We start from the raw sequence: 11,653 nt of genomic DNA on the forward strand, positions 1-11,653 counted from the left end.
GTAATATAGTACCTACTTTACCTATTTCATAAGTTGGTTGAGAGGATTAAATGGTGAAACATGGGTAAAGCGCTTAGAACAGTGACTAAAAGAGAGTTATCATCTTTTGAGTGTGAGTTATTGTTTCCTAAAGTAAAGGGAGATTTGGGCTTAGCTTGAAACGTTTGCTGAAAGAAGGTCCTGCGAGTAGACAGTAGAGGCTGAAGTTGGGGGGAAGGACATGATGGATTGCAGGAGTGTCGCCCCAGAGCTGGTAGCTCCATAAGGAAGGAGGTGAAATGTGCAGGTTGCAGCAGTTGGTAGCAGCAATGCAGGTGTGCCTTTGCCCACACCATGCCTCTCCTGTTGTACTCTGAAGGAAGGGGACACATTGGGTTCCTGATGCCAGTTAGACCAGTTTGGCAGGTCTGCTTAGACACTAGGCTTTCAGATATGTGGAGTCACTTCATGTCCGTTTCTTCCCCAGCCACCTGAACACACAAGCGTACATGCAGACAAAAGGAAACTTGCAATATGGGATAAGACACCCCAGCTCAGATGACTAAGGTGGTTGTGATGGTGGCTGTCTGAAGTAGGGCTGAGATCCTGTTCCTTATGGCCCCTGGAAGAGGTTAGGGAGATAATTAGCTCTTTACTGCTGTTAAGAGTACTAAAATCAGGGGTGCTTGGGTGGCTCAGTCGGTTAAGCATCTGATTTCAGCTCAGGTCATGATGTCATGGTTCGTGGGTTCGAGCCCCATGTTGGGCTCTGTGTTGACAGCTCACTCAGAGCCTGGAGCCTGCTTCAGATTCTGTATCTCCCTCTCTCACTCTGACCCTCTCCTGCTCACACTGTCTCTCTCTCTCCCTCCCTCTCTCTGAAATAAATAAAACATTTTTTAAAATTTTTAAATAAAAAGAACTAAAATCAGCATGTACTTACATTCCTAATACTTCATACCAGTTAGTTTTGCACATATTATCAGATTATTTAATTTACCAATTGTTTGAGTTTAAGGTATAATAAGATCCCAATTTTTAAATATGTTTTTATTTTCAATGCTTAATTTTGAGAGAGAGAGAAAGAGACAGACTGCAAGCGGGGGAGGGGGGTGCAGAGAGAGAGGGAGACACAGAACCTGAAGCAGCGTCCAGGCTCTGAGCTGTCAGCATAGAGCCTGATGCTGGGCTTGAACTCACAAATCACAAGTTCATGACCTGAGCTGAAATTGGACACTCAACCAACTGAGCCACCCAGGCGCCTGCAGGATCCCCATTTTATAGCCAAAGAAGCTGAGGCTCACAGAGGTAACATATCTAGCAAGTGGCAAAGGCAAAACTTGAACAACATAACCATAATAGACATTTGAGTATCCACTGTGCACCCAGTATTATTCTAGGTGCTTTACATGTATCAATTCATTTAGCCCTGGAAGCAATTGGGGAATAAGGTACTGTTATTATTGATGATGTCACTATTAAATAGCTGGGGGAGATGAGCTAAAGAGAAGCTGGGTAGTTTGCCTGAGATCACACCACTAGGGAAGGGCAGGTGTGGAATTTGAATCCATGTCACCTAGCTTCAGAGGCCAAGCTCCTAGTTGTGCTAANCTGGGATGAGCACTGGGTGTTGTATGTAAGTGATGAATCATGGGAATCTACCCCAAACCAAGAGTACACTGTATACACTCTATGTTAGCCAACTTTACAATAAATTATATTAAAAATAATAAATAGATAAATAGAATATGCTATTTTAAAAACTAAAAACCTAGATGGATATTGTCAAACTCTTTCTGAAGACAGTGCTCATCTTCCCCAAAACCTTGTTAATATTTAGGATTTTCATTAAGTTTAACCTGGGGNTAGAGTGCAGGCAATTTACAGCAACTTAAGTGGCTCAAGGAAAAGTAAGGTGATACTGGGGCCTGAGAAGGAGGTTGCAAATTGGGACAGGACTTTGTTTGGTTTAGCCACTGCTATTTACTGAGCACTTTCCACAGGGCATGGACAGGAAATCCTGGCTCCCACTGTGGCTGAATGAGTAATAGTGTCTTTGAGGGCAGGGACATCTCAGAAGGGTGTTGAGGCAGAGTCTGAAGTCTAACAAGTGGTCAGAGCTGCTCTAACATAACAGGTACAGGCATGGAACGCTCTGGTTTTGGGAAACCTATAAAACCTCATCTTTCCTGACTGCTAACATCTACAGCCTCCCGCACGCCAAGCACTGTGTTAGGCCTTCTCTATGCATATCCCATTTTGTCCTCACTCCCAGGAAGGTAGCAAAGCTTGATGGCATAGTCCTTATTTGCCAGATAGGAAGCTGAGGTTCAGAAAGGTGATGTAACTTCCCTCAGACAACACAGCTAATAAGTGTCTTGCCAGTATGACTAACACCAAGTATCTTACCNATATAGCATTGGAGGAAGAGGGAATTTGGGAAATCGGTGAAGTTTAGGAAAAATTGTGCTTTCCTATTGAGCTAAGCTCTGGGTTGCTGGGTAGAGGATACTGGATGCAAAGTCAGAGAGAATGTCGAAGGCAAATTTGCATCAGGTTTGGAGCTAGAATAGGAAGGGAGGAACATTTTTACAAATGGCACATATGGCTTGAGTTACAGGTTGCTTCGGTAATTCCCTAAGGAAAAAATGGCCAGGGTGGAGAGCATGCTCCTGTAATATGGGGACCATGGCACCTGGGACTCATGCTCCCCAGAGATGAGCCCACCTCAGCCCCTGCCAGAGGATCTGGGAGGAGGAGGAAGGGCCCCTGTAGTACAGAGGTGTGCTGGCATGCATGCTCTCTGTGTGCCTCACCCTGGGAGAAGGTTACAGCTTCAGAGGGTTCCAGGCCTGAAAGCCCCCTCAAGGGCGAGGACTTCAAAGAAGATGCTTTCTATATTAGAAGAGGCAAGAGGAATGAGCAGGTTCACCTGGCAAAACAAACAAAAAGACCTCCTTTACAAGAGCCAGAGCAAACAGCAAACGTGCTAAACTGGTTTACAAGGTAGTTTGGGAGGGGAATGGAGAAAGAATGGAGAAATACAGAGTTTCTAGAGCACATGATCCAGGATCCAGGTCTCTGAGTACTCTATTAGTCTCTGCATGCCCCCAGCAGTTCACCAGGCCTCCGGACAGAAAGGCAGTGCTCCAGGTACATATTTCTCTTGCCTATGTGGGAGAGTAGAATAAACCAAGTGTGTGTGTGTTTGGGGGCGTCTAGCCAGGGACAGGCTTCTGACCTCTTTACATTTTTTAGGCCATCTGGATACCTCAATGCTTGGAGCTCCCTAACTTATCAGAATTTTGCTTTGCAGGAATTTCCTGGGGACAAATGGAAACCAATAACAGGAAACAGGAAGACCAGCCAGTCAGGGAGGTAAGTGATCACTCAGGGAGTTGGGGTGCGTTGATGTCTCTGAGGCTTCTGTAGGAATTACTGAGATCTTCTGTTTGTTCAGTTTCCTTTGAGGAGTCTGGCCTGATGTGTCCATACCAAGAACTTGATACCACAGATATAATCTAGCCTGCCCCCAGGCAGCTGGGCTACAGACCAAACTGATCACTAGGACGTTTTGGAATACATAGTAGTCAGGTAGTTTACTGTGGGACAGTGTGCCCATCAGCTCAAAGGCCTGGGGCAGACTTGCCTGTCCACAAGGACATGTGGGAGCAGATTGTGCTGAAATAAAGATGAGATGGCATAAACTATACTCACCTCCCCAGCAGCCACTGGACAATTAATTGGAGAAGACAGAGAGGAGGTAAGACTGTCCAGCTACCACTGTGCCTTTGCCTCCATTGCTGGAATCACCTGTTTTTTGGCCTCTGCCACCTTTCTTTTTACATGGCTTAAAGGGTGAAGAACTTAAGGCAAGTCAGGGGCAGTTCATGCTAACAATAGATTAAAATTCCTGGAAGAAGGTAGGAACATTTTTTCAAGTGGCACATATGGCCTGGACTAGAGGGAACAGAGTTTCTTGGGCAAAACACTTAAGGAAAAAAAAGTGGAGAGTCACTCCTGTAATGTGAGGAGCTTGGCACACAGTGCTCATGCTCCCTAGAGATGACCCCACCTGCCATAGGTGATTAGCAGGAGTGGCTTCAGTTAGCTTTTCCAGTTTGCTCTCCATCAGCCTGGCATGATCTTCTTTTTTGTGAAATTACTTGATATGTTCTTTTAGCCAGTTCTTCTCTAGGCCAAATTATACAAGATACCCCAAAATTATATTGATTAACTCAAACTCTAGAAATGAAAGGGGAAGAAGGCCCTTAGCTATGCCTCTGTGGAGGCACCAAGGGAATGGACTAGAATCTGGGTTTCCTGACCCCGTGTAATTTGATGATACAGTCAGGAATGATTTTGGCTTTCTTTTGACTCCAAAGTTTGGGACACCCACCAGGTTCCTGGCTGGCCATGAGAAAAGAGAGGAACCCAACATTTATGAATAATCTACTAAATGTCAGTCACTGGGCTGGATCTTTTTTAACCCGTAATCTCATTTATTCTCCACAATTCATTTAATTACCTATTTTGTAGATGAGGTCCAGAGAGAGTATATAACTTAGCTGAGGTCCCACAACCAGTAAGCAATGGAGCCAGAATTTGGACCCAGGTTTGTCTGACCCAAAGTTTATGCTTTTCTCCTAACAACTGCATCAATTAGGATCCCCAAGGAAACCTTTCAAAAGGATCACTCAGCATCCTGTCTCAGAAGTCTGAGGCCTATGGAACTCTCTGGCTGGTCTGATTCCCTGATGTGGATCTGCTGAGTTTCCCATATTAGACTGAGACCTTTGAGAGAGGAGACCATGTCTTGGCCTTATCCTCTTACCACAGAGACTTATCCTCTGTGCCTAATGTAGTGCCTGACACAGAAAAGTCCTTCAAGAGGTATTTACCATTGGCTTACCAACTGAGGAAACAGAGCCTCCACCACCATTTAATGGTGGAATGACACAAAAATAGTAATGCTAAATAGCATTTCTTGAACACAGTGCCCTATTCTAGGCACCATCCAAAGCCCTTTACAAATATTTACAGCTGATCCTTGAATGACACAGGTTTGAACTGCATGGGTTTGCTTATACATAGATTTCTTTCCCCAGTGAATATAATACAGTACTGTAAATGTATTTTCTCTCCCTTATGATTTTTTAAAATGTTTGTTTATTTATTTTGAGACAGAGCAAGTAAGGGAGGGGCAGAGAGAGAGAGGGAGAAAGAATCCCAAACAGGCTCCACGCTGTCAGGGCACAGTCCTACATGGGGCTCAAACTCAAGAGCCATGAGATCGTGACCTGAGCTGAAATCAAGAGCCAAACACTCAACTGACTGAGCCACTCAGGTGCCCCTGCCCCTTATTATTTGCTTAATAACATTTTTTTCCCTAGCTTACTTTCTCATAAGAATATGACATACAATATATAGGGCGTACAAAATATGAGCTCATTGACTATGTTATCAGTAAGGCTGCCACTCAAGAGTAGGCTGTTAGTAGTTAAGTTTTGGGGGGAGTTGAGAGTTATACATGGATTTCCAACTGCATGGGGGATGGTGATTGGCATCCCTAACCCCCATGTTGTTCAAAGGTCAACTGTGTTTATCACCATAACCTTAAGGGGTAGTTATTATTAGTGTCTCTGACAGAAGAAACTGAAGCATACACAGATAAATTCACTTGCCTAAAATCTCACAGGTGTAAGTTTATTAGACTCAGGTAGTTTACCTTTAGAGACATTAGACTCAACTACAGTGCTTCTTCAAAATGGTTCTCTTACCAGTCAGCCATGGAAGTAAGAGGACTTTATGCAAACCCTGGTGTACACACTGCCTTTTTTCTAGGCAAGCAGGGGAGTATTAGAGAATGAGCATTAAGAAGCACAATGCCTGTCCACCCACAGTTTGAGCAAGGAAGCCTAACCCACACAAAGTTAAGAAGCAATAATCATAAATTACCACTTACAAAGCAACCTATGTGCCGCAAGCTATGTTACACATATTATGTTATGTTTTATATTTTCTAAGATTCTGTCAGGTACATATTATTATAACTAGAACAGTGGTTTTCAAACTTGAATGTGCTTTAGAGACACCTGGAAGGCTTGTTAAAACACAGATAAGTGGAGCCCACCCTTACCGCCCAATCCCTTCCAGAGACTGTGATTCAATAGGTATGGAATAAAGCTCAAAATCTGCATGTCTAACAAGCTTGCCCAGGTGATACTGCTGCAGCTGGTCCTGGGATCACACTTTGGGAACCACTGACTCAGAGAAAGATATGAAGCTCAGAGAAGTTATAGTAATTTCCTAAAGGTCTCACAGCTACCAAAGGAACAAACCAGGATTTAAACTCAGCTTTTGCTTACTCAGATGGGTTGTTGTAAGATGAAAAGTGTCAAATACATGGTTTTAACAAGAAGCATCTGGCACATGGTAAGGGGCCAATACATGATAAATTGTTTTCTATTTAATTTTGATGGAGAGTAAGAAAACTGAAGGCTGGGACCTACAGGAGGAAAGACCCAGGGGGGCTAAGCAGAGTATGTTGGAGAAATAAACTTTGTGGGTTAACAGTTCTGACCTTGGAATCAGCCTGCCTGGGTTCAAATCCAGATTCTTATTTTCTCTAGCTTGTGTGAACTTGACAAGTGGCTGGCTCTCCCTTTTTCTTCCCCATCAGTTTCCTTATTTGTAAAATGGGGTAAGAGTACCTAGCTCAGGTGATTGTTGCCAGGATTAAATTAGAAAATATATACAAAGCATTTGGAACAAAACCTGGGACAGCAAACCCTCGGTAAATGTTAGTTGTAATAATAAAGAGGAATAGGGGGAGCAGCAGCAATAACAGTAGAGGAAAGGGGTGAAGAGTGAAGTATTGGATCAGGATAGGTAGACCTTGAAAACTATATAGTATGACAAATACAGAAGCTATTGCAGGTTGTCAATCAGGTAAGTGAAATAATAAACGTGGTACTGAGGCAACCTGGCTGCATTTGTAGCCTAGATAGGTTGAAGGAAGAACAATTAGGGTCAGTGATCCAGGCATGAAAGAGGATGGTCCTGGATTGGGAAGGCGGAGGTGTAGTAGGAATGAAGCAGAAGAGATAAATAAATATGTGTGATATTGGGGAGGATATTTATTGTGAAAACAACATTACAGGAAATTAAAAATAGAAGAAAAAGTAGCCTTATTCCTACCACCCAACACCCTGATTGTTTTTATTCCCTTACCAACTTTTATCTATAGGTATGAAGATATTTTTGGCGGGGGGGGGGGGAAAAGTTATATAAAAACTATGTAGATGTGATTTTTGTGTGTCCGGCTTCTTTTTTCCCCACTAGGCATTACTTGGTAAACAATTTTTCATGTTACTATACAGGCTTCCTCAATCATTATAAATTTTAATGGCTGCATATTTCACCAGCTTAATGTGCTGTAATTTGCTTAATCATTCCCAAATTGTTGGATAATTAAGTTGTTTCCAATGTCTTCCTATTATAAAGTAATGCAGAAAAATTTCGAGTAGCTATAACCTTTTTCTTATTTTGAATTATCTCATTAAAATAATTATCCAGAGTTGGGATTACTAGTTGAAACAATATGAATATTCTTCTTGTTCTTGATAGATTTCACCGAACTGTTTTCCCAGGAGACATTTTACACTGCCATTAGCAATATATAAGAACACCAGTTTCCGCCAAATCTTGCCATCTGTGGAAAATGTTTCTAATGCAATGGGTGTAAATGGCACCTTTTATAATTTTAATTGGCTTACTTTGATTATTCTAGTTTGAAATGCTTTCGTGTGTTTATTTAATATTTGCATTGTTTCTCGAGTGAATTGTCTGTTCAAATGATTTGCTTACAAATAAGTGACTCCTTTTGAGGGAAAAGTAGAGAGAACTGGTGACTGGAATTTGGGGAAGAAAGGAAATAAGTCAAAAATAACTCTGAGCACAACAACAGCACTCTGAGCCCCAGGGGACCTGGAGAAAGTTATTGACTTAGCTGGGACAGGTGAGAGAGGGGAGCTAGTTTGGTGCAGAAGATAAGTTCGAGTTGAGATATGTTGAACTTGAAGTTAGTGAGGAAGACCGGTGGATTCTTTGCAGGATATTTGTCGATCATCCAGGCAGAGGGTAGGATGAGGAAGAAGAACCAGCAAAGGAAACTGAATGGGCAAGCAGCTGGCATGGCAGAAAAAGTTGGCCACCACACTATCACAGAAGATGCAGAGAGAACCGCTACTGGCTGTGACAATTGGGACTCGCAAGTGACCTTCAAGAAATCAAACTTAGTAAAACAGTGGGCATAGCAAGCAGATGGCATGATGGTCTGTGAGGGAGATTCATAGAAGAGAAATATACAGAACTTTACACGTCATAAATTCACCTATTTTAAGTGTGGAATTCAGTGAGCTTTGGTAAATTCATGATGCTGTGCAATCATCACCACAGTCCAATTTTAAGACTTATCCATCTCCCTACAAAGATCTCCTGTGCCCATTTGCAGTGACTCCCCATTCCCACCATCAACCTCAAGCAACCACGAATCTAATTTCTATTCCTGTGGATTTGCCTGCCCTGTACATTTCCTGTAGATGGAATGATACAATATGAAGGCTTTTGTGTCTGGCTCCTTTCACTTTGCATGCTTTAGTGGTTCATTATGTTGTAACATGTATCAGTATTTTATGCCTTTTCTTTGCCAAATAATAGTCCACTGTATGGATATACCACTTTTTATGTATCCACTTATCTATTAGTGGACATTTGGGTTGTTTTAACCTTTTAGCTGTTGTGAATAATGCTGCTGTGACCATTCATGTACAAGTTTCTGTGTGGACATGTTTTCAGTTCTCTTGGGTATATACTTAGGTGTGGGCTTTGGGAGCCATATTGTAATTTATTAACTTTCTGAGGAACAGCCTGTTTTTCAAAGTGGCTGTACCATTTCACATTTCCTAGCACCATAGGAAGGTTTATGTTTCCTTTCATTAATTTTAATACAATGATTATGTGTTAGGGTGACCATGTGATTTTAAAAACATTTTAAAAGAAGAATTTGAACACTTCAAATGCTCTAAAAGAAAAAGTTGGTTAGGGAAAGGAAGGAGAGAAATGGGGTGGTAATTAGAGGGAGCAATGAGGTTTAAGTTTGTGGTTCTCAAAATGTGTTCCTAGGACCAGCAACCTCAGTATCACCTCTGAACTTGTCAGGGAAGAAAATTCACAGGCCCTACTCAGACTTACTGAATCAGAAACTAGGATGGCGCCCATAGTCTGTGCTTTCTTTTTAAATTTTTTAATGTTTATTTACATATGAGAGAGAGAGAGACAGAGAGACAGAGAGTGTGAGCAAGGGAGGGACAAAGAGAGAGAGAGAATCTGAAGCAGGCTCCAGGCTCTGAGCTGTCAGCACAGAGCCCAATGAGGGGCTCTAACTCACAAGCCATGAGATCATGCCCTGACCTGAAGTCAGATGCTCAACTGACTGAGCCACCCCGGTGCCCCCCACGTCTGTGTTTTAACAAGCCATGCAAGCGATTCTGGTTCCAGCTACTGATGAGAACCACTGGTTTTAGTGAAGGTTTGGTCAGGATCTGGGAGACTGGTTTAAATTTAAAACCAGAAAAGAGAGGTCAATGGAAAGAAAAAGAGTATTGGTGCTTAAGACGGATGGCAGCTTATGACCTCAGGGAAAATGAGAAGGTCAAGGGCAGAGGTGACATTTAAGAGGAGAAATCTTGATGGAGTTTCTGCTCACCTTCCCCTCCAAACCCGACAACACACATTTTAAACATTTCTTATGTCATTTTTGTCTCAATTGGAATGATGGGTGTTGCTGGGAAAATCAAATGTATTTTCTTTAGCCACTCTCTTTGCTTGGAAGCCTGCAATGAATTTTAATTCCAGGTAGTTACACTCTTGGTTGTCTCCCTCCACTATTATTTGGTTTCTGTGCAGATAATGCAAATGCATTATAATATTAGCAGGAGGGAAAATCAGCGGTGAGTAGCTCTGCTGGGAGAAAAAGCTATATACATAAGTGATGTATTTAAAAGCAAAAAAAAAAAAAAGTATTTTCCAGATTATCTCTTTTGGTTTTCTGTACCTACGATTGATTCCTGTGATTCTTTCCATTTTGCCACTTTGCACAGAGCTTTAAAATGTGTAGAGTGTTTTATACACATGGCCACAGTTAATCCTCACAACAACCCTATGCAGTTAAACCTTATTTTTTTTCCCAATTCACTGATAAGGACTGAGATTTAGGACAGGTAGTATTATACTACTATTAGCAATGACAACGAAAAGTATAGTAGCTATAAGTGTTTCTTATGTGTCAGGCACTGCTATAAGCATTTCCCTTGCATTATTCATTTATCATGACCCCACGATATAGTTACCATTTATTGACCCAATTCTACAGACAAGGGAACTTACAGATAGATTAAAGTCCTTGGCCTAAGGTCAAACAGACATCTGACTCCAGAGCCCTTTGATTCTGGGATTATAAAGCAAGTACGTGACAAAACTGGACTACTACTCAGGTGTTTCAGTTCTCAGCCTAGGGCTTTCTTCCTTCCTTTTTTCAAACCACACCATGAGCAGAGTGTAGAATATCTAGTACATATTTCCTATTTGCCGACTGAGTGAAAGAAAATGGATGATTCAGAGTTGAATCTCATTGTATTAGGAAGAGTACACTTTTCAGGAAGGCTTTGCCACCTAAGAAGAATTCAGTCTTCCAAGGCATGGAAGAATTTGTCAAAAGCGTGACAAAGAAAATTTAGATACTTGGGTATTAATTTAATCCTGGGCACACAAAATTTGTCCAAGAAAAATTATAAAACTCTAATGGGAGAAATAAAGACATGAATAAATGCATAGCTGTACTCTGCTTCAATTTGGGAAGACTAAATATAGCAATGATTATAATACTCCCTAAGTTAATATATAGATGTAATGCACTACCAATCAGAGTCACTGTGGAATACTTTATAGAACTTGTCAAATTCATAGTGAAATTTATATGGAAGAACAAGTGGGCAAGAATATAAAAGAATACATTTATTTAAAAAGGCAATGATGGTAGACTTACCCTATCAGAATTTAAAGCCTGTCATAAAAGTGACAAATATCAAAACCATATGATAGTGAGTTGCAAAAAAGCAAACAGTGAAATGTTTTAAAAAAGAGATTCTAGGAAAAGTTTTAGCTATTCTAAGAATATAGAGCACCAGAAGCATCCCTGAACTGGGGAAAGCAATCACTCTTTCTTTAATAAATTTTGGAATTTTAGGTATCAATATGGAGAATAATTAACTTAAAAATTTTTAATTTTTATTTTATTTTTGAGGGACAGAGACAGAGCATGAGCAAGGGAGAGACAGAGAGAGGGAGACACAGAATCTAAAGCAGGCTCTAGGCTCTGAGCTGTCAGCAAAGAGCCCGACACGGGACGTGAACTCATGAACCGCGGGATCATGACCTGAGCCCAAGTAGGACACTTAACCAACTCAGCCACCCAGGTGCCCGAGAATGATTAACCTAGATCCATAGTACACACTTTACTCCGTAGTAAATTCCAGAAAGCAAACAGTGGAATAGTGTATTTATTCCAGCTTGGGATAGAAGATAATTTTGTGTCTGTTAAATGGAGGATATC

General features: G+C 41.5%; 1 protein-coding gene across 1 annotated transcript in view; it reads left to right on the forward strand.

Moving 5' to 3' along the window:
- The window catches only part of SHROOM4 (shroom family member 4), a gene marked incomplete at its 5' end in the record, with an annotated part of 44,721 nt that overhangs the window by 7,994 nt on the left and 25,074 nt on the right, over positions 1-11,653 (forward strand). The window contains one exon of the mRNA XM_077760795.1: positions 3,296-3,357. Coding sequence (XP_077616921.1) covers positions 3,296-3,357 — 62 coding nt within the window. The remainder of the gene's footprint in view (positions 1-3,295; positions 3,358-11,653) is intronic.

The sequence above is a fragment of the Crocuta crocuta genome, unplaced genomic scaffold (assembly GCF_008692635.1).
Source record: "Crocuta crocuta isolate KB4526 unplaced genomic scaffold, BGI_CrCroc_1.0 scaffold2443, whole genome shotgun sequence".
NCBI lineage: Eukaryota > Metazoa > Chordata > Mammalia > Carnivora > Hyaenidae > Crocuta > Crocuta crocuta.